General features: G+C 39.4%; 1 protein-coding gene across 1 annotated transcript in view; it reads left to right on the plus strand.

Annotated features, from left to right (window-relative positions):
• NME7 (NME/NM23 family member 7) overlaps positions 1-24,348 on the plus strand; it is a 91,515-nt gene that overhangs the window by 32,313 nt on the left and 34,854 nt on the right. The window contains exons 7-10 of the mRNA XM_071560949.1: positions 3,121-3,226; positions 18,917-18,981; positions 19,815-19,883; positions 23,462-23,563. Coding sequence (XP_071417050.1) covers positions 3,121-3,226; positions 18,917-18,981; positions 19,815-19,883; positions 23,462-23,563 — 342 coding nt within the window. The remainder of the gene's footprint in view (positions 1-3,120; positions 3,227-18,916; positions 18,982-19,814; positions 19,884-23,461; positions 23,564-24,348) is intronic.

Consider the following 24,348-nt stretch of genomic DNA (forward strand, 5'->3'; position numbering starts at 1 on the left):
TTTTAGCATGGAAAAATAAACTGACTGAAAAGAGAAATCTTGTTTATCTCTGTCACAAAGGGAATCTTGGACACTTTGATCAGGAGACCATGTCTGGTCATTGTTAATGTCTTCTGTACATCACAAACAATGAGTTAATTGCATAGTCTGCGTAATCTACCTATAGCCTACCAACGCTGGTCATAAAAAGGAAGGAATTAAACAATTAAATCCTTTTGTGTCCTCCTATGTTTTGCTTATCTATTCTCCTCCACAGTCCTCACTAGTCCTCTGTGTGCAGCCTACTTTGCTGTTACTGTTCAGAATGAAAAAATATGAAACAGACCACTTTGTAGTGCTTTGTGCTTTGAGAGGTAATGTACTGAACATGACTTTGAGGAGTTTTGTTCTGTTTTGCTTTGTTTGAAATCTGTCTTTCCTTAGTGATTAGAAAAATCCCTGGGACTGGGTGATAGGTATTGCCAGCAGTTCTGTAGAATTAGAGGGACTATTTGTGTGTGTTGTTGTGGGGTAGATATGCTGATAAATGGTGGCAAGAGTAAAGGTTATCTCATGGTTGGTTGGTTGGTATATCTTAGCTGTAGACCAGTGGGGAAAATATACCAGTTGTTGCTTCCTTCATCCTAGTCTTTCTTCTTTTTAACTTGGAACAGCTGCAGTAGCAGCTGGAGAGAGACCTGCCTCAGAATACCTAATAAACTGCCAAGTACCGTATAGTCAAAAATGTAGACAGAGATCATATCCTGGTGGTAAGGGCAGGGTTGGTCAGCCTCTTCCTCTGGTTGGCATTTGGCTGTGTGGTGGAGCAGGCTGACTGCAAAGCATGGGTGGTTTTCTGCTGGTCAAGCACTCATCTTGCTGATCTGCACATGCCTAAGCTGCTGGATCCTTTTCCATTGCCTCTGGTTTTGGCAAGAAATCATGAGCTAGATCTGAAGTACTTTCTTTGCCGGCAGACTTGATGAAGATGTTACAGAGTCAGAAAAAGTTTGGATAAAATTGATCTTTTCTGATGAAGGAAAATTATAGTCAGAAATGTCTTTGAAGTTCTGGTTTAATAGTTGATGTGTTTAAATATAAGGGTGATAGTTTCTCTTTGGTCCCTGTGCCACCTTCTGAACCAAGAGTGTAGGAAAGAGTAGCTGTTAACACAAAATCTTGATTAGAAGCAAAAGTATGTGCTTTGGTTTACGTTTGTTGTTCTTTTTGCATTTCATTATTTTTGAAAGGCCCTGTTCATTTGCAGCATTTTGATGACAGTGGGTTTTGCTGAACGTCTGTAGGTGTGTGCATCTTTGTTGTGTTACTGATACCAATCCTCAATAAATCAACCAAAATTGTGAATTTAATGCCCCATGCCTATTTTAATTTAGTAGGCACAGCATTGTATGGTTGTATAGCAGTTGCTATGGAAGCTAGTTGGCTGTGCCTTGCAGAAGCTTTGCTGAAAAGAAAGAAATAAAAGATAAAGGGACCTAAATGAACTCTTCTGACAGAAAACTGAAGTCTCAACCACATGTAATGAACACATTGTAAGTGGAACAGTTAGAGTGGAAGGCTGCATTGTTCTTTTGGGGGAGAAGTAACAAAAAAAAGTAAGTCTCTGATATACTCTAAGCTACTGTCTCTCTGCAGGCCAAATTTTGTAATTTCCTTAGATCAGGAATAAAGGGAAAGGAAAAGAATTTTTTTTTTTAAGGCTCTACATGATTATAACTTGGCATTCCATTATGCCAGTCCTTCAACGTTATTGAGCTAATTTCCTATTATGAATTTTAATGTATAAAACTAAGTGTTAAGTATTATACATATTTTGCTGCCTTTACCTGGTTGCTACTTTTAGAGTAAACAGAAGTTAACAGAGTGGGACACGGTCTTTGAGGCATGCAGCATCTTATCAGTAGAAGAATGTAGGAAATGGACCCTTTTGTCTCAGATATGCCCACTTAAAATGTGGATTATTTGCTAGCAGGAAAACAAAAGCCATTTATCTTTCTATGGAAAGATCCATTAGTTTAAATTGTATAATTGTTTGAGTAAGGATTACAGAAATTGTTGAAGTGGCGTGCGTTAAAGACTGGGAGATATGTAAGTCTGTTTTATTTGAGTTGAACTAGTAAATTAAATGAGACTATTCCATGAAATGGCCTTTGCCACTGCTACTGTTATATAGGAAAAAGATAGATTTGGTAGTAGTATTTCCTGCGTGTATTTTTCCCCTTAAATGCAAATTTTTCAATTCTCTTCCTGAATTTGACCAATAGGTCTGAAATGGAATCTGTGTTTTACACATTTGTTAATGTGCAGATTGTGTAACATGACTCAATTATTTGAGAAAAATGTGAAGCTGGCAGTGAACAGTGCAAAAATATCACAGAGGAAAGAAACCTGGCCATCAAGCTCACCCCAGTATGGATTAAGGCCCAAGCTATATGGTAACTGAATAGTGATGATGAGAAGAAAGAAAGTGGTCAGAGGCAAAAAGGTTTTTTTGACTTATTCCAGAAATCAAAGCAATTGAGTTCATCAGCTTCAATTCAGTAAGGTTAAAAAAAAGTGATAAGGTCAATAAGGAATGAGGAATGAGTCAGCAATTGTAGACAAAGTTTAGTTGTTTAAGAGGAAAGGGAAAAATGTAAAGAAACAGAAAGGAGGTCAGATTTTTATATGGAAACAAAACATACTTAGAAATGGATAGTAGTTTTATTTTTGCTTATATAGTGGAAAAGATGATTTGAAAAAAAAGGGAAGACAAAATACGTGTATATGGGAGTGTATTTGAAAAGATAGTGAGGAAAGAGAGAATTTGGCAAACAGGGAACACCTGTGATTGTGGCAGCAGCATTTTGAATGCTCTGAGGGTAAACAGATTGCATTGCAGAAGTGCAAAGGAAGACATAGCAAAAAATATTCCAGTCATGTTTTTATGATTGTGGCAGTGGTGCCAAAGAGGAAAAGGTGCATTTGAGATATTATAGGGAAGAAGTATTTGTAGCAAAAAAAATCAATACTTAAGGTTTATCTTCTGTGATTATGGATACTTCACGTATTGTTTCTTGTGACAAAAGCTTGTGTGCAGCTAGATCAATATAAAATGTTTTCAATTACAATTGTTTTCAGGAGCTGGAGTTGTTCTTTCCCTCCAGTGGAGGTCGTGGACCAGCCAGCAGTGCTACATTCACAAACTGTACTTGTTGCATTATTAAGCCTCATGCTGTTAATGAAGGTAAGCAATGCAGATAGCAGAGGTGAAAGCTGTGTGTGCTTCATTGTACCCTTGGTCATTCCTGTGCCTGTTTTTTGGGAGTATGAGACTGCAAGAGCAGGTAGTGTATTGGCACAGTACATGCAAACTAGTGCAGATACATTGTCCTTCATACACATTTAGTGTTTCTGCAGTTTGGTTCCATGAAGAGTGAGTGGGTCATGTCCTTTCCATGGGAATACTTGTTAGTTTCAGAATAAGAAGAGAGAGGTGAAAAAATTAAGGATAAAAAGATACATGAGATTTGATGAATCTTATCATGACAACTTTACCTTGTCCTTGCTCCTGTCTGCCCACCACAGTCACCTGCAGGAGGTTAACATCCTGACAACAGGGTGAAAACAGGACCCCTGGCCATATTGCAGGGCCTTCTGCTCATGCAGTAACACATTAGATTAAAACTACTCACAAAGGGAGGTTTGTGCTGCCGTGAATCTTGTTCTGCTGAATTCAGTGAGGATGGAAAGTAGAAAAGGCTTGTTAATGAAAGCAAGCGAAAGACCTAAAGCATTTGGTGAACTCTATGATGCTTTCTATGCTGGAGAATTCACTGTGAATTTGCCATATGAGTATTGGAAAAGTTTAATGCTCTGCAGTTACCATGCAAAAATAATCTAACTTGTGTGTCCTGTCCTTAGATACAGGAGCATGTGTAGGAGCAGTGAGTGCAGTAGAATATTTTGGCTCTGGCACTAAAACAGTATTTTTGAATGCAGAATAAATATTGCCATGTGAGAGCATTGAGTTTTTCTTAGTAAGATGCAGAGCACACTGCAGCATTTTAATCACTTCTCTTTGGATAGCTGAAATGGAAACAGGAGAAGTGGCTGAAGCAGTTTCCAGGCCTTTCACACCTCATGTGGGTTTCTGGAGAGCTTGCTGAAAAAAAAAGAAAAGGCTTTCACAAGAAAGAGTCTCGCAGTCCCTACTGATAATATTTCTGTTATCTCTTCCAGGCCTTGCATGGTATCTGCTACTGATAAGTCTGCCATGCAGCAAAGGCAGAGTGATGTTCTTTTTACAGAAACATGGCAGCAGCTGGGACTATGATTTTACCTAGCTACATGTTTGCAGAGGACAAATTTGTCAGTGGCAGGATTGTTAGGATCCTTCATTTGAGGGTAAAAATAGCAAAGTAGATAGCTTGGACTGTATTTTTCTATACTTAATGTGTAATTTCTATTACTTACAGAGGCTCAGACTCTATCTTAGCAACCTCAGGTTGTCCTTCCTAATTTTAATCTTCTTCATTTCTGTAGATTTCATAGTGCCCGATCTATTACTTTCTTTCCTTTTTCTTGAACTTCACTGAATTTTTCTGAGTCACCAAAAGACAATTTCTGACCCTGTTTGCACTCCCCTCTGGGAGTGTGAGTGTCTGTAGGAGGTGGGCGTGATGAAAGAAAAGAAGAGGTATGGGTACAGATAAACAAAAAACGTATGTGCACACCCCGCTTTTCAGTATGAGCTCTAGAAAGACTGGCCTAAGGTTGAGTTTAATACCCACCATGTACTCCATTTTCTCAAACCACAGAGGGCTGGAAAGGCAAATGACTGCTGCCAAACAGCAATTAAAATCTGAAGAACAGAGTGTACCTTGTGTGAGCATTCTCCTCCATGCAGCTTTGATTACTGCATTGAAGGGAATGAATAAATCAAAACTGAATTTTCTAAGTCAGCAAAGTGTTTTATCAATTTGTTGTGGTTTAAACCCAGCTGTCAACTAAGCCCCGCACAGCCACTGGCTCACTTCCCCCCTGTGGGACTGGGGAGAGGATCAGAAGAGAAAAGTGAGAAAACCCGTGGGTTGAGATAAAGACAGTTTAATAAGTAAAGCAAAAGCTGCTCACACAAACAAAGCAAAACAAAGAATTAATTCACCACTTCCCATGGACAGGTGTTCAGTCAACCGAGGAGAGCCAAAATCCATCACATGTAACTGTGACTTCGGAAGACAAATGCCATTACTCTGAATGTTTCCCACTCCTTCTTCTTTCCCCGGGTTTTATTGCTGAGCATGACATCACATGGTCTGGAATATCCCCGTGGTCAGCCAACCCAGCCCACTCACTGGTGGGGTGGTGTGAGAGACAGAAAAGGCCTCCATTCTGTGTCAGAGCTGCTCAGCAATAATGTAGACATCCCTGAATTATCAACACTCTTCAGCACAAATCCAAAACACAGCTCTATACCAACTACTGTGAACAAAATTGGCTCTACCCCACCCAAATGCAGTACATTCTCCACCACTTGTTCCATACCATTTCCCCCATGCTCAGATCCCACACTGTCCAATACATCCTCATTAATTATGTCCCCATTCCCATCCTTTGTTACAATATGCAAATATGACTCCCTTAGTCTGTGGACCACCCTTTGTGAAATGTCTGAAAAAGGTCCACAAATGTCCAGCAAAGATACACTGAGTTCATTTAGCCCATGACTTTGGGCTCCATCTGTTATGGTGGTCACTCAGGACAGGAGAGATGGTGTTTGTGTAGCATTAATGGGCACCAAATCCTGCTCAGGTCATGTCATTGCAGCACTTTCACCGCTGCATGTAAGACTTGTTCTTTGCGGGTTCAGGTGGTTCCTGATATAGTAATTCCTATAACATGCAACTCAAATCACAGCTTACAGCAATTTAAAGGTTTATCGATTACAATCTCCACCTCTGTTCCCTTTGAATCAGACTATAGGGTGTAACATTACAATTAGCTCCTCCCCTTAACCCTGCTCAGGCTCGGACTTATCCTCAGCTGCAATTGCTTTGAGGTGCACCTGTTCCAGTGTAGCCTTATCCATGAGCCATGTTTTCAGAGAGGTACCTGCTCCAGCGTGGCCTTATGCACAGCCACAGTCCCTTCAGAACTAAACCTGCTCTGACATGGCCTTACCCATGGCTGCAGTCCTTCCGGGGGTGTACCTGCTCTGTCTTGGGCTTATCCATGGCCACATGCTTTGAGGGGCTCCAGGATGACCTCATGCAGAACCACTCATGCTTCAACGTGTACCTTCTCCAGCACAGACAGAACCATGGCTGTAGACACGTGTAGATGTACCTACTCTGGCCTGGGCTTGTCCATGACCACAGATGTTTTGAGGTGTCCTGCTCCCATGTGGGCTCATCTGCAGGTCCCTTTGACTCGCCTTCACACTGGAGTCCCAGCCTGTCCAGCATATCAGCTCAGAAGCAGCAGCAATGCCCTGGCCACCTGCCAGTCCAGGTGCATCACCAGTGCCGTTGTCCCAATGCTCCCAGGACCAGCAGTCATGTAATTGGCAGCACAGAACTACAGCAAGGAGTGAAAGTAAAAAGGCACCACTAATGAGCACTAGAGTCAGGCCAATAAGCCCCATGGAAGCACACAAGCCTGATGATTAATAGCTGAACAGTAATAACAGCTATAAACTCATCTAGCACATTCCAGTCAAATCTGGCAGTATCACAAACCCTTTGAGCCCCACCTTGGGTGCCAGAAAGGGCTGTTGTGATTTAAAACCATCTGTCAACTAAGCCTCACACAGCTGCTCACTCGCTCTCTCCCAGTGAAATGGAGGAGAGACTTAGAAGAGTAAAAGTGGGAAAAATTGTGGGTTGATGAGGTAAAGACAGTTTAATAAGCAAAGCAAAACAAGGAATTCCTTTATTGTTTTCCATTGGTAGGCAAGTGTTCAGCCACCTCCAGGTTAGTCAGAAAGATGCCACAATTCTGAATGTACCCCCCTTCCATCTTATTCTTTCAGCTATAAATACTTAGCATGATGCCATAATGTTTGGAATGTCCCTGGGTTGGCTGGGATCAGCTGTCCCACCTTTGTCCCCTCACAGCTTATTGTGCATCCCCAGACCACTCACTGATGGGGTGCTGTGAGAGGCAGAAACTGCCTCAACTCTGTGTAAGAACTGCTCAGCAATAACGTAAACATCTCTTTGTTATCAATGCTGTCTTCAGCACAAATCCAAAATGCAGCCCCATAGTAGCTACTATGAGGAAAATTAACTCTACCCCAGCCAAAGCCAGCACACAATTTTAAATTGACATCAAGAGTGATGGAATTCAAGGCTGTCTTGTATTTTTACTATGCTAAGTTCTGTTATCCCTGCCTGTTTTCTCCAATGCTACTTTTTATGTTTCAAAACCCACAGGCAGTGCATCTCTTAAAGAGATTAAGAGGCTGAGGAGGTCTTGTAATAGTTTACAGAAGTCTCACTTCTGATGAGGAGTTGATCTTAGGAGTGGGTAGAGACACTGTGGCTGAGCAGTGGCCTCTGTTTGGCTGGTAGCACTGATGTGGCTTCATACTGCGGCTGGGGGGATACTAGTCTGCAGTTCTAAGTGAGATGGATCATTCTTCTCAAGGCCTACAGGAACTCTCCAACATCAGCTCAGTGGGCCAGGAGTGTTGCAGGGGAGAGAATTTGGCTTTCTTAACCTGCCCTCTTCTGTCCTACTTGGTCTTTCTCATATTCTTCTTCAGCTTATTTTTGTGAGTAATAACAGAAATACCACTGATGTGTCTCTTGGTACCCTTGATCGTCTTTTTTCATTGTCACAGTTGGAAGAATCCCAGCAGAGTAGAGAGAGCTGTGTGCTAGTTTTGCAACAGTTTTTGGAAGTCCTCATCTCCCTTTTAATGTCTGTTAGCAACTGTGCTCAACCATACTTGAGACATTCAGGTTGTACCAACAACATTTCCTATATTTCGGTTGAAGTGGGTGCTGTAGCAACTAATGAGCTGCCCCGTTGGCAAAATTACATGCAGGAGACTGGTCTTAAAAATGAGCAACTTGCTTAACCCCCAGTGGCAGTGCTAGCTGTGGCTGTCTACCCTGCTGTTTCTGCTGGGAAGGAGGTAAGTGGAAACACAGCAGGTGGAGAGGAAAGGAAATCCTGTGTGAAAAGATGGTTTGGCAGAGACAGAGGCATGGAAAGGAATTTGCGTGGATCAAAAGAGCACAGCCTCTTATGCACTGGAGTTTTGATTTGTGCTCTACAAATTTTCCATATTGAGTGTCTAAAAATAAACCTTCTTGCCATTTCTTATGTGCTGCTGAGGCTTTGAGCTTGACTACCTAATTACTATGAATATAAGCTGCTCATTACATATTTACAATTTCTTGAAGTTTCACTTACATACTGGAGTTTGTGCGGAGCTGTAGTCTTTATTTCTGCAAAAACATTTGACGGAATTAATGATTTGGATTTTGCTTTCTGGTTGTTTTTCCTAGGGTTTGTTTTTCCTCCAGGGTCTCTTGCATGACTGATTCTTAGAAGAAGAAATCTTCTGTTTTTCTATCCTGGAATAGGGTTTGCTTGAACAACAGCTGTAAACTAGGATGCTTTTCAGCAAGGTTACCTTACTGTCAAAAGGCTGAATGGAATCTCTTGGTTAATTCTTGAAATGAATCCTTAGGAACTGACTTTAATTACCATAGGGGGTTTATAGGGTTCCTATCCAGTGACAAAGTAGTGGAAAATGACTATTGTTTTTGTCTCTGGCCTTGCTGACCGTCTTCTGATGGGCATACAAGAATATCTGTTCCTAGGCAGCCACAGCAGCACAGCCCCATCACCTGCAGCAGGACCTGGTGCCGCAACCACCCACCTGAGAAGTCCTGTAAGCAAGAGGGTTGAAAGTCTGCCAGTCTGCAGGGGAACCTGGGGCCTGATAAAGGGTGTTGGTGGAGTTACATGAAGTGTAACCTCATCTCAAGAGTGCTTGTAATGCTGGAGGGATGGTATCACAGAATATGCTGAGCTGGAAGGGACCTACAAGGATCATTGAGCCCAACCCTTAGTGCTGCACATGACCACGCCCAAAGTCACACCATATGCCCGACAGTATCATCCAAACACTTCTTGAACTCTCTCAGGCCTGGTGCTGGGGAGCCGGTTCCACCACCCAACCACACTGGGTAAAGAACCTTTTTTTAATATCCAACCCTAAACCTCCCCTGACAGAACTTCAGGCTGTTCTTCTGGTCCTGTCACTGGTCACTACAGAGAAGAGATCAGTGCCTGCCCCTCCTCTTTCCCTCACAAGGAATTTATAGACTGCAATGAGGTCTCCTCTAATTCTCCTCTTTTCCAGGCTGAACAGACCAAGTGACCTCAGCTGCTCCTCATACCATATTGCTGACCCTCTAGGCATGTGCATCATGCATGTTTCTTAAGAAAGTAAGGCAATAGCTATTTTGTCAGTCTGGTGTCAGCACGATGTCTTCTGTGGGGCATCAGAGATGGGAAGATGGCTGGGAAGGCCATGGAAGGCAGTGTAGCCCAGAATTCTGGACTAGACAGCTTCAGCTCATTCTCTGGTGGCTTCTCCCTGTGCGAATGAAGCGCTTCCCTGGCTGGCAGTAGTGCAATGCCTGTATTTTAACTCTAAAGAGGCTTTGCAACAGCAGTCCAGTTCATCTTTATTGAGAGCTAGGATGCAAAACTAACCTGGTGCTACTCAGTGCAAACTTGTTCTGACCAGGGAGTCATGTTGTGGTTTGACCCCTCTAGCATCTGTCGCGTTTTTCAGTGTCTTCCAATCTTCTCTCCTCCTGAGACCAGTTTTCAGCCAAGGAGTTGGTAACCAGTAATCAACAGCTCTAGGATTGTATGGCTAAGTTGTGTAATAATTTGAAATTTTTAGTGTGAAATCTGTGTTGTGTAATCCTCTTGCTTCTGATATTTCAGATAAAAAATCAGAATTCTAATCACTTAGATATTCTCTTTTTGCAAATCCCCCAGTTATTAGATCTGGAGGTGTTAGCGGTAGTGCTCAGAAGTCAAAACTGTAAATTCACCAAAATGGATAAACATGAGTTTAATGTCCTGAGGACAGTTATGACTCAGCTGTTTTGTGAACAGAAATAGCACCTTATAGATCACTGTGTGAGATTAACTTTACTGTATGTATGTGTAACAGTTTAGTCACGTTTGCTGTAGGAATTTTGACAAAAAGAATGTCAAGGACTAGTTCAGTCTCAAGCAGGTACAGACACAAGGTTTGCTTATGTAGGATCTCAAGTGAAGTTATGTATAAGAGAGCAAGGAGAGAAGGATTGTAGAGAGTGGGAATCCAGCATTGTAGTGGCTTATATGTCTGACCACAGAAAACTGAAGAACTGTTCCTGACACACAATATACTTGTTGCTCTTTGAAAGAGAGAAGCCATCCCTATGATAATGTCCAATTTGCCTCTGTATTATGCTAAGTATAGTTTCATGTATGTAGTAAGAAAGTAAAACAAGCTGTAAAAGACAAAGAGGATGAGTAGTAGAGGTACGAATCTGTTATTATTCTCAGGACTAGGTATATCTATGTCATGTTTTTTTACAAAGACTATTCGTATTGATTAGATAAGATTTAAAAAAATTATAAACAAATTCTGGAAATTGGGTTTTTTTTACCATTTTAGGTATAAGTTTGAGTCATTCATCATTTTTATTTTCAGCAAACTTAGAATTAGAACAAGGTTTTCAGAAATCTGTCTTCTCATGCTTGATGGAAATCAAGGAATTCAATTTTCTCATAAGAAATCTGAGAGTATGCCTCCTGTCTGTAACAATTATTTGTAATAGAAGGGTGAAGTGCAGATGCTGTGACGTTCACCTCGTTGCAGGCAGAACTTCTCTTTGGATCTTGTCCACAAGGCTGAGTGCCAAGGGGCGTCAGTGGTAGACTTGATGCCCTTAACAAGTCTGTAAGGAACTATTTGAAGATAGAATCTCGAAATGGAAAAAAGTTGTGGGATGAACACAAATCTTTGCAGATACTTCAAAGGGCAGTGGATTGTTTGAGATGGGGCCTCTGGGTCACGCACAATGTGGCAATCTTAGTGCTGCAAGCATGTGAAAACTTATCTAGCAAGGCACTATGCTTTCAGATGGAGGCAGTCTTTTGCAGACGGATTTGCCCAGACAGAAGACGTATTTCTGCAAAATTAAATGCAGTTCGTTACTTATGTTTTCCTTGAATATATTGTATGTAGGGTGGTGAAGCATTTGGTGGTGTCTAGTGATGCTGGGGTTTTTTTTGGCTGGCTGTTTTTTTTCCTCTTTTGATAAGCTAGGAAAAAGTGATTAAAATGAAAGCAACCTACTTTACCACTCTATCACCATTTTTTAGAAAACAATTTTAGCTTCCCTGGGAGCAGTAGTCCATCCGCTTCCATCAGTGTTTTGAATTATTTGCAGTAGTTGTAAGGATGGATACTCCTTGTCCAGGATGTTTGTTTTTGGAGCTAAGACCATGTTTCTTGGTTATTTCCTGTAGAAAGTTTTAGCAGCTTGGCATTGGCTTCTCAGCTTAGACTGACCTTGGATTTCAGTGGCTGGTGGGGAAGAGCCATTTTTTTTAAGTATGAAAAATAAATTTTGCATTAGAACTAGTTAAGGTAGAGGGGGAGGTGAACTGAATCTAGAAATCCTTTCTCGCAGTCTGAGACAGGAAGGAAGAGGAGGAGATATAATGACATGTATTTCAGAGAAACAAAGAGATCAAATAGCACAACTAGTCCTTGCTGAAGCTTATAAGGTTCCTTCAACTGCAAAAAGAGTGTTTTCCATTTGTGTTCAGTAGACTTATATTAGCGGTATTCATGTTGATGAAAATTATTTCTGTGAAGGGACAATGGTATTTAAAAAAAGACATTAGAAATGAGTATTTATTTCTGCATTTTGGCATTTTCACTCTTAAAGGGTTAGAGAACAGTCAGTTCTAAGGGTGGACCAGGGAATTTCAGGCGAGTGAAACTTCTTTTTTTCTAAGTGAACTGATTAATCAGGAGTGTATAATTTAATTTAAATCACTCAGTGATGATATGATGGACATTTACCAGCATGTCTTTTTTTAAGGATCATATGCTTTGCTTATCTCTGAATTCTCTAAGTATGTTTTCTGTAAAGGAATGTAAAACAGAGCCAGATAGCCTAATTCACTTGAATATCAGTGTCCTTGTCAAAGTCCTTTCCTGTTAGGAAACCAGAATTTTCCTTTAGCGAAGTGATTCCTACATTTAGATCTATGCAGCATAGCCATAAATATTTCCCTGAATGTTGGACTGGACATGAGCATGTCAGATTAAAAGGGCTTTGCAAATGAAGTCTTGTCACCCATCCAGGGGCCAGGTCTTGACAATATTGTCATTAATGACTTGGATGGGGAAGGACAGAGAATGCTTGCAATGTTCACAGATGGTACCAAGTGCCTACTGCAGTTTTGAAGGATGAGATTAGAATTCAGAACATTCCTGATGAGCTACAGAAATGATGTGAAGATGATGAAACCGAATATAAGCTGCATAGCGCTACCGTGGAGAAGGGAAAATAAATGCACAGATACAAAATATAGAAGAAACTGGTTGGATATCAGTGAAAAGTCTGTAGAGAAGTGGTTGGAATATTGGTGTAACATAAGCACAATCAATGTTCACAATGTTGGACTCACAAGTCCTGCTCAGTGCTTGTGAGAATCCAACTTGTGTGTCATATCAGTTTCTGGGCACTTTGTTTCAAAATAACATTGTCAACTGAGAGCAAAAAGAGTAAGAGATTTAGCCAATGAAAACTTGATGAAATCTTGAAGGGTTTAATTTATTTAACCTGAGATGGATAAGACAGGGATATACAGCTTTCTAGAAGTAAATTTACAAAATATGTATGTATTTACTAATTCAGATGGAACAAGATTTAATCTAAGTATTAAGGAAGACTTCATGGTTTATCACTGACCTGATGTCTGGGGATTTAACAGAACCAGAATTTACCAGAAATTTTTGAAAACATTTTAGAAAAGTGAAAAAAATACAGCCATGCATAGTCTAACTATTGGAGCAAAAGGTAAATATATTGAAATGTCTTCTATTGCTGTCCTTTTAAAATCAGAATGTAAGGAAAAGGGCAAGATACTGGATCTGAAAACAGTCAGTACACAGAATGTAGGAATATGTGATAGTCTTTTGCCAAGCTGAAAATGAACTATGGAACTTACAGTACATTTACTATTGATCTAGGACAGTGAGTTGGTGAACCTTCCACAGGAAGTGGAATATAAAATTAGTAAAGGCTGGAACAGATTGTAGGGGATCTCATGAGGGTTTTAACCTCCAGAGTTAACTTAATTGACAGAGCAGTAGTAGATTAAAGTTATTGTTTATAATTATGGGCTAATGCACACTCCAAGGCATAATTTCAACCACTTCCTCTCTGTAACTGTAACCATTCATGAGAAATTCCATGCACAGTGTTCAGCAGGGATTACCAGGTCAAAAAAAGAAAGAAATACTAGTCAGCGTGTGAATGGTTTGAATTACAATACTGAATACTATCATATGATCCAGTGGTATAGCCTCAGCTAAATTATCATGTTTAGTTTTTTTCACACTCGAGAAATAAGCCAGAGTGATTGACCATAATCTTCCTAAGTGAAAAAAAATATAAAACCAGAGTGGATGGGCTAGAGGAGTACTAAGTAATGAACATCTTGAAAGAAAGAGCAAAACAAGCTGGATGTTTCTTTTTAAACTTTCTCTTAACGCAAGAACAAAGAAAGACAGAAACCTAATCCTTTCTGGGTTTTTGTAGATATACAAACATCAGTTTGAGTTCAGCATAACTATTGCAGAGATCTTTCCTTCTTAATCTTTCTTTCTTCTTCAGATTCTCAAATGGCACACACTGCACAGCCAAATTGCCGGATACTTTCTGTAGCCTGATCGTGATCTTTTACTTGAATTTCGGTATGGACTCTTGTATCCAAATGTTAAGTATGACTCTTCCCATCTGTTCCCATGCAAGAATTCCCAGAATACCTTTTTTCCCTACAGATTTTCATCATTCTGCATTTTAATGCCCTATCTGGCATTCACAAGTGTGGCCTTGCCTTGTTCGTAGCAGTTCAGAAAGCTGCAGCTGGGATTAAGCCTTGGAATCTTTCACCCTCTTTGAATCCTTCTATCAGTTCCCATCCTCAGTCACATCATACACTCGGTTGTTTTGGTTTCAAGGTCCCCTGAGATTTGTTCTCTGCATCATTTTTCTTGTGCTAGCAAAATGCTGACTTCTTCCTTAAAGCAGTGGTGATATCTTTTGTCTTCACCCTTTTACCTTTTACCATTTTCAAATGTATGTTTGTAAAGATTTCTGCCAGTGCTGCAGTGTTGATAGGGTTGCCCAATAATAAATGTAAAGCTGCCCTTCAGACTTCTTGAGCTTCTCCTTTAATACAATACCTAGCCAGAAATGAGGAGTGGTGGAAGTTCTTGGATTCTACCACTATGAACAACATTGTCTTACTGTTTGCTCACATGTTGCTCTTCATCTTCTCTCTGTACCCACTTGTATTTTTTTTCCTCCTCGTGGTTAGCCTTAGCAGCTTTTGAGCTTCTCTTCTCCTTTTTTGGCACAGTGTGTGTCACTCAGGAGACCTTTCATGATTCACTTGGTACACCAGAGCACAGATACAAAAACGACTGCATGTCCCTTTTCGTACAGTAGTCAGTGGAGCTGAGAGATTAATAGTTGTAGATTATCATTATGACCACACTTTTGGGGAGTCTAGAAATGGTGTATTTATGTTGCATAATAAGAATGCCTACAGTTGTATTGTTCCTAACTAGAAAAAGCAAAAGAGAGAATTAAACCTTGTTCTTCAGGGAATAAGTTGACCAACTGATAGGAGGAAATGCACCTTTTGAGCAGGACATCTGTAATTTTCTTACTGCACAGTTGTTTCAATGTCGTCTGAATCAAAGATTAGTGAGAATGTCAACTGAAATACTTTGCAGGAGTGCCTGGCTCTAAATCCCACTTTTCTGTCTTTTAGAATTCAGAAAGGACTTTGCTTGGAGTTGAGCCTGATTGTGATTTTCTGGAGTTTTGGGACAGGACCTTAACACTAGGCAATAAAGAATCAGATAATTTCATTATACTGTGAAGCAAAGTTGCATTTTAAAATGTCAAAAACAGACATGAAATTGAATTGCTACTTATTGTTAGTGCTACATTAAGCACCTGGTACTGGTTGCTTTTAGGAATATGTTACTGGATTAGGTGGGTCGTTGATCTGATCTGTCATGGAAGTTTTATGTATCCCAAAAAACCCTGTTGTTCCAGAGGAATTGTTTTTGAGTATTGGAAGGGTTTATAAAGAATGACATATGGAGACTGAGATGAGGAAGCTGGTTCTTGCCTTGCTTTGAAGGCAGTCTGCTGTCTTCCCTAATAAGCTTTTAACAGAAGAATGGTTAAATTGGGAAACAGGCCAAGAACAAAGGGAATAGGATGTAACATTCCTGTTTGTAGGGCTGGTGGTTTGTAGTGCACTGGGACTGAAAGGCTCCCGTAGCACAGCTGTTGCCTCTCATTGATTAAAGTGATACTAGGTTAAAAGTGTCTTTTATTAACTGTTCCATTTTATCCCAATCCGTAGTTCTGCAGACAGTTGTAACATTTTTCAGTCTGATGTCTTCCATGCTACTTTCTGTTTCTTAGTGAAGGAAAATTTGCAAATACTGTTTGTTGTAAAGCAGTAAACTGTAGAAGATGAATGTAACTGAGAAAGTCTTGGTACCTTAAGCATTTTACCTGGTTAAAATATGTTGGAAGATTTTCCTCTATTAGGTGTGTAGTAATATAGTGTTGCCCAGAAGATAGAAAGTGTGTGTCTGCTCTCCTTTTCTCTCTCACTTTCCTGTTTGTCAGGATTAGTATTAAATTCCCCAATTCTGTTTAGTAATGCTTGAGTTTCTTTAGTGCTTTGTGACTGAAAATTCATAACTGGTGCCTAATCTGCAGCTTTGATTTGGGTTCTTACTGTAATCACATTTTAAACATGCGCTGACCCTGTGTGAAGGGTCCTTAGAAACTTGTTTTTTTCACTACAGATTTGGATTTTAAAGTTGAATTATTGGAAGCTGCTGAAATGGCACTGTAATTAGTTCGTATTTTCCTTAGTCTTATCTGCCCACAAAGGAGAGGATACATCCCAATTCAGACATGAAACTGGCTGAAAACCTGAAACATGTCCAAAGCTGAGTCTTGAGCTTCTACTCTTCTGTTGCTTGGGATTGCTTTTATGCTTTTTGTTTCTATTTTGGTTCAGGTAAAGTTTGAAAGGAGTGTGTCCCTAGGAGAAGTGATACTTGTATTACTTAAACTGGGACGAGGGAGACCAATTCACTTGATTTGTAGATCTGTGCTGCCACTGACAACTTGCTTTTCCTCCTCTGCCTCAATTCCCACATCTAGGAAGTGGAACTAACATCCTGCTTTGCAAGCATAAATGAAATCTCATGCCTTTTCCTGAAGGCATTGTGAGTTTTTTTGGCGAGGCATCTGTCTATCTGCAGTGGTGTCAGCAAGTCCTTTGGTTTAGCCTTTTGGGTGTTGCAGGTGTGGCCAGTCTGTCTGGAGCAACAAAGTGCTCTATTGCTCTGATGAGTGAAACTGAACTCAGAAATACAGTGAAGAGGAAAATCTCAGTAGGTTTATTGCAGCTAATGAAGGAACCTTGCATTGAAGACCTTTTTTCCAAAATACCTTTCTCTTCTGTTTTTTATCATTAAAGAAAAGATGTATCTTAGTGATTTCAGTAGAGCAACAGCCCAGAAAGCTAAATATTTGAGTCCTGTTTTGTTTCTCTAAAACATGGGTTTTGCTTACAGCTCATAAAACTGCTGAAAGCAGTTCTGTAAAAAGCAATCTCCATAGTACCCCAGAACATGATGTATTTTAAGTAGATGCTCATGGGCTATGAGGGCCTATGTGAGTGGCACATTCTTGACTGATAAAGTGTAAAATGGACATCTGTCAGGCAAAGCAGCTTGTTAAAGCCTTTTCCCTGCAATTTGCAGTGACCATTTATCTGGCAGGGCCCTTTCTTTATCTTTGTTGGTTTCTGGTGAAGCAGATTACTGAAATATTGTCTCTGAAGTTTGAGAAGGAGAAAACCTTTATGCCCTGTCACAGATTGATTATTTATTTGTAGTTTATTTATTTATTTATTTCCCGAATGATTCTCACCCAGTCACTTAATCTCTTTATAAACTGGCCATTCATCTCTGGAGTCAAGACAGTAGGCTCAGCGCCTTGTGGAACCTGTGTGAAAGCTCAGCCTTTCCAACAGGGTGGACAAAAAGAAACTAGAGCTCTGGTTTCTCTCTCTGATATGTCTTGCATTTCCTGGGCAAACCTCTCCAAAGTCACTGAGCTACTGCAATTATTTTTTTCTTACTTTGAAAAATAGGGGAAATTTTTTTCTGTGGCTTCACAGGAGTGTTACAAGGAAACTGTCACCAGTGCTAGTGAGCCATGGTGGAACAGTATAGTGGGACAGGAACTGCACCTGCCTTCACTTATGTTCTGTGAACCCAAAGAGCTGGATGGAGGGAGTGGGTACTGAAATCTCAGGCTTTCCCTTTAGTGGTTTGAAGATTTTTGGAAGAAATATGCACTGTTTTTTATAAGGTTTTTCTATATAAACCATTACATAAAAATACCATAGCACATACTTCAGGGCCAGTTTTTTTCATTTTCCTTAGTAAGTAGAATTTTTGAGAGTCTTCCAACTATTTTCCTCATTTACTCAGAGCTTCCACTGACCTGTTACTGTGGTAGGAATCTCACCAACCCTATGCCACAGATTTTAGCAGACTGTGTCTTGAGCACAAGATAAGCTAGTTATTGGCTTTGGGGGTTTTGGTTTTTTTTTTTGCTTATCTTGAGCACAAGATAAGCTAGGTATTGGCTTTGTTTTATTTTCATCTCCCAAATTTGTGTAGTGCTAAATATTCTGCAATTTAAAATCTAGCTAATAAAAGGATTTCATGACCAGGAGTCAAATCCTGCTGTTATTCATTGCAGGGTATTCTTCTATGGTTAATTCTGTTCTGAATAAATGCCCAGAAATTTGTAGTTTCTCACAAGTTGTACTAGAGGATAGGCATTTGCCTTCTATAAAAACAGTGATTCTATGAAATTCACTCACACAGAGTACTGTGCTTGGCTGGCAGTCTTCAAAATGGCCTGATGTTGTAAGCACAGGCAAATCTAAAATACACATTCCGAGGAAAATCAGTGTTTCTTGTTCTCTGAGCTTTAGTGTTTTGTTTTACATTTTTCAGTCTTTAAGGATGCATTCTGGAGAGAATAAAGCAAGCAGTATAATCAACAATAGCGTATTTTTTAGCTATAAACTTAGAAGGGATAGGTTACTTTGCACTACTGTGTTTTTCCTGTAGAAGACATGAATTTTTGTGCTGATTTACTGATAATATTTGTTACCATCTTGCATTGTTTCTAGATTAAAGTAGGACCTGCAGTCCAGTGAACACTGTATAAAAAAGGACGGTCTGTGCTCTTAATTGATTACTGATGAAGCATCCGTATTGCCAATGGATCTTCATCAAAAATATCAGTCTTGGTCTTGCAGCAAATTCTTTTCAACAGCTGCATGGAATGGAGTTGTTCGAAACCATCAACATGTCACTCCATATAGAACACAGAGTATATGAACTGAGCTCTGCTTTCTGTTTCCTCTCACAGCATTACACAAACAGTTTTGGTTTGAAAATAAGCAGTATAATGGCATAATAGTTCTTGGTTGTAAATTCTGCTTTATAAAATTGAATACCTTATTTTCCACGTTTCTTCAGGGCTCGCTGGAAAGATTATAAAAGCCATCCTGAAACAAGGATTTCAGATCTCAGCTTTGCAGATGGTAGGTTTCCTTTTGTGTTTGTTTTCATGATAAACAGAAGATGGAGAGGTGCTGTATGCACTCCACAGCAATGCACAGGTGTCTTCCTGCAATACAAAACCCTCATGCAGACTAGCAGTGTTTTGAGATCAGCATTGTCCTTGTGATATTTATTATTTGACTAATCAGCTGCTTTGTTTATATTTGCTCTGTGACCTTGAGCCAAGGCACTTTACCTCTCACTATTTGAATTTCCCTATAGTGAGATGGGGGGTTACAATATCTGCCTCTTCTGGAGCAACTTGAGATACCTTTACAAAATGCACTAGCCAAGATGAATGAAACTATTGTTAATATCCTTCCTATACTCTTTAAAATATGTTTTTAGTATGAATTACAGGGAATGCTTTTAAAGATACTGAAATTATTTTGACACCCTCAGCAGTTAAAGAAATTTGGCACAGATATTGTTCCCAAGAGTAGTCCAGGAAGTCCTAGTCTTCAATTTTTGTGAAAGTCTCAACATCTGAAATTCTCCTATCACTCAATTCCCCATCAAAAATGTAAAATAACTCCTTTCCTTTACTATCCAGCAAAAAGATCCTGTGATATGTTGTAGTGTCATACTAAGTTGTCTACTTGCATTTCAGGTGGAAGAAAATACTCTGTGCTATGTTACCTGTGGCATCATTTACTAAGCTGTTGACAAATGTCATATTGCAGCAGTAAAGCTGTTCCTTTTACGTCACAAAAATTAAAAGAGAATTCTGAATTTTTGCTGGTTAAGAAGTGGTGTTTGTCTATTTTTGTTGTTGTTGTTTAATACAGTCTGGCTAATATTTTGGTTTTCTTAGTTCAACATGGAGCGTCCAAATGCGGAAGAATTTTACGAGATTTACAGAGGTGTTGTCCCTGAATACCTGGTAAGCTTAAGTTTAAGAAGAATCTGTTTGAAAATAAAATATGCTTAAATGATGGCATTTTTTGTTGCTTGAGATTGCAATATGTTTTCTTTTATGAACCTGGTATTGTTCTCAAATAATTAATCTTGAAAATCATGCTATATATGTTATAATAAAGGAGAGCCTTTCATGATAATTGTTCAGCCAAGGAATTTGTAAAATGTGTCACATCTGCATCTTTCTTGTGGCTTGGGCCAGAATACATATTTATTATTTTATTTACAGTGGGGCTGCTGTATTTAAGGCTTTCCTAATGAGACTTTGAGCTGTTCTTTGATATATTGGTATGACTTTTATAGATTTTCAGAAAACTTAGGAAGTTTGAGATATGATGTAATCCCAGTGGACATCTAAGGCTCTATAGTATTATATCTTGTTGTACTGTCACATGAAACTTCCTGACTGCAATTAGATCAGCAGGAATAGAAGAAGATGAGCTTGTATTTCTGTATCACCTTCTGTCGGAGAATTTTGATTCATTTTACTCAAAGGAATTTTTACTACATAATTTACTCAAAGTAATGAGTTTAGTTTCATTACCATGCTAAATACTATGCAAATTATCCCAAATTTTTAAATGGTTAAATTATTAAATATTTTTACATATTTAATCATATTATTTCAGAGAGTTACAAATATTACTTTGATGATGAATTTCTGCCCCCCTCCTCCCCCCTTTATGATTGTTCAGTCTAACTTATTTCAACAGGGTTTGTAGATTTGTCTTTAAATCCGTTAGTAGTACTGTTAATTCACTCTCACACTGGGGAATACTCTTAAGGTCTCCTCTAATAACATTTTTTTGACAAGGACCAGAGGGAGATTGCGCAGCCATACATGGAGATATGTGGCAGAATTAAAATATGGAAATATCTGACCATTATTTCAGAGCCTGAAGAGTCCTGTGGTACTGCAAAAGTCTCTGCTCTGAACCGAACTGGAAATTCTCTACCATTTTCTGCAGCTCTTTTGTACAATCTCTGACCCTCTAACATGTTGCAAATGTTAGTTATATAATTTGATTGCAGAGTTACTCAGAAGGGAAAGTGATATTTAGACAGGATAATTCAATAAATAAGGTCTGTTTTCCGTAATTTCAAGAAAAGTGAGAATCTAGGGCTCCGTCCTGCAAGCTTTATGTGCTGGATTGACTCAGTGGAAAAGAACTTCCAGAGAAGGCACACATGGGAACAGCAACGGATATTGTCAAACAGGAAGAAGTATGTTGGGAAATAGGATATTGAAGAAAGAATATGACCTTCTATATGTGACTCAGAACCATTTGCTTTGATCTAAATTTTATTTATCATTCCAAAATAACTCATTACAGAAGATACTGCCATCCAGAAGTCCTTTAAAAAATCTATTCCCATTTCTTCTGGTTACCCCTTGACAGTCAGATAAAGGATTGTATGTAAAGTATATCTTTGTGAAAAGAGAAAGCTGTACAATTGCTCAAAATCTTAGCATTATTGGTCTTTCTTGTATAAGATTTTGCATACTATTGATTAGTCATTGTGCTGTTTTGCTTTGTATTTCCTACCGTAGCCAGAGGTAAACAGAAGTGAGATTATTTTAGGTCAGCTCAGAATACACTGTGTAAATTACAAATGCTTGAGCTTGATTCACCTCCAGGAACAGTTTTGGCTGACCACAAACCATGCTGTTTGATGAAGAAACTATTTACTAAAGAAAATTTTATTTAACTGTAACTGGGAACCTTACCAGAGATACAGTGTCTGCTATTTAAATTCAACCCTGAACTTGATGAGGCTGTGTAAGGTCGACCAGACTTGTCTGACGTAGCACACCTCTGTGCTGTACTTGAGGGCAGCTGGTCTGCAGTCCTCAGCTCTGTGCTGTAATGAAGGAGTCAGGAGTAGCTTTGGTCCCATTTGCTGTTGGGATATCAGTGCTGATACAGAAACAACAGAAAAGGAAGGAACAAGAATAACCACAGTTTGCAGAGAGAAATTGCAGGTAGTTGACTCCGCTAAAGTTAAATACCTGGTTTTATTTTGCTTTCCTGTTAACAGTTATTTAAATGACAGAATTCAATGAAATTGTGCTGAGTAGTGACTTTGTGGCAATTACTGTTTCTTAAAAGAATGAAATATGTTGCTCTCTGACCTGTTCTTAATAGATCATCTGTTGGTGGTAACGCAGTTTTTTAAATTAAAATGTTTATTCATGTTGAAGAGTATGAAACTAGTCTGCACTTATTTCATGTCCTTGCTGGAATACTTCTACCTAGATTTCCCAGGATCAGGCTGATGATAGAGGCACTTGATTAAAATTCAGAGTGTTCAGTGTTCTCAGCATTGAATTGGTTATGAGATAGCAACCTTTTGTAACAGTGCTGCCTCACTCAGAGTCTTTCTGTATTTAGATTGTGTCACAATTCATGAAAGGCAGAGGAGTCAGTCTTTCTTTTCCTACTACTCTGTATGTCCACTCTGTATGCTGTTATGCTTTGCCATGGCTTGTCCTGCCCATGGCTTGTGGGCATGATTGCATTACCTTGTTTGTCCTTACCTGTCCTCCCTTATTTTCTATGTGTGTTTTCTCCTTTCCTCTTTCCTCATTGATTTTGATTCCTTTAATCATACTGATTTGTTAAAAACTTGTCTGCCCAGATTTCTAGACAAGTATGCAATTATAAGGGCATGATTTAAAAAAGGACGTCAGACTAGAACATCAAAATAGATTCTTTCTGCTTGTGAAACCTGTACCTCCAATTAACAAACTCCATATTGGCACTAATGCCCAGACTTAATTTAAGCTTATGAAAAGTAATACCCATCTTCATCACCCACGCAGAACTCACGATGTCTCTCTACTCTCTAGGAGGCTCCAGGGAAATAGATACTGCAGTGTAGCTGAGATTCTGGTCAAGGTAAACCCCAAGAACGTTGCCAGGTCAAGGACCTTTCCCCTAACGAGTTGTGCCACAGGCTCAGGTTCTGTTGGCTCATGTGTTTCAGCTTCCGTAGTAATAGGTGAGGAAAAGACAGTGAGAACCAAAAGCTCAGGAGACATTTTAATGGCTTAAAGCCATCAGATGGGTGTATATTTGGAAACAAATATAGGCTGTGTACTGTGCTTCCTGTAGGGAACACTGCAAAGTACATTGCTGCCTGTGGAACTGGCTGAACATCTTGTGATTTTTCAGGCTTAAAACCCAGCAAAGTGCATTCTATTGATTTAGTCTAGTTTGACAAGTTATGGGATACTGCCATGAAATCCAGGTCCAGATCAAAGTATTGTGGATGCTGTTATATACTGTTCAGTATCCTATTGAAGCTGAATAACCAATTTTTCTCAATTTCCACCTTCCAAACCAAGTAGCAAAATAGAAAACATTTCTTTTGTTGTGAAGGCTAATGGCACCTTTGTTTCATGTCCTTACTTTCCTAAATGCACCAATATTTTTTATTTGTTCCTGTCCTGTAAGTTTTGGACCGTGTTTTGGGGAGGAATACAACCTTTGCTAATGCCCAGAGAAGCTCAACTTTTTTTCCGTGTTTTTTCTCTTCCAGGAGATGGTTTCAGAGTTGTGTTCAGGGCCTTGCATAGCAATGGAGATTACACCATCTGATCCACCAAAAGTGTTCAGAGACTTCTGTGGTCCTTCTGACCCTGTAAGTACTTTCTTGAGTGGTAAAAAAAGCTTAAAAATATTATGCTATGTGAATTAAAATATCGAAGTGTGGTATGGCTGCCACATGCTTGCTGCTTTCATTAGAAACATGAGCATTATCTTATTATGGCAGTCAAAAGCTACTCCTAGTGGACCAATTTGCAAATCCTTTAGTAACTCTTCTGATCTTACCTAAAGCAGATGATAAGGTACTGTGATGATCTTTATGTGAAAGGAAAGCTATCTAGGCAAAAATTTCTGTTAGAGTCACAAATACTCTATCACAAGGCTTTGGAGCCCTGGAACAAATGCTTGTTTTCCTGAAACTACTGCTTGTAGATGTCAGTGTAACCAAATGTTAGTCCACTGTAGTCTGTGGCATTTTCCTAGGATGAAACTGTGAAAGAAGAATCGATTCCTTTGATTTTCCAAAGGAAGCAAAGAAAAAAAGGGTGTTAAAGTTGTCATACATGCTTGCTTCTAGCTCTTATTTTTCATTTCTTGAAGTGGGTAATTGGGTATGTGTGGTATTGTGTGCAATTTGGAGACAAGTGTAAGTGCTTTCTCAAAAGGTTTGCAGATTTTTATTAAACTGTGAAGGCTTCTATACCACACAAGAACCATGAAGTGAAATATCCAGATGAAGCCAATGAGGTCAAGTTCTGTGTGTTTTTCTGGTTACGATGTGATGTTTTAGTTGCACACTGAGGGGATTTACCAGTTTTTATGGAAAAAAATCACAGAGATAAATGTTTGAAGAGAGAACAAGTTATTCAGGGTATATTT

Source organism: Pithys albifrons, chromosome 1 (genome assembly GCF_047495875.1).
Source record: "Pithys albifrons albifrons isolate INPA30051 chromosome 1, PitAlb_v1, whole genome shotgun sequence".
Classification (NCBI taxonomy): domain Eukaryota; kingdom Metazoa; phylum Chordata; class Aves; order Passeriformes; family Thamnophilidae; genus Pithys; species Pithys albifrons.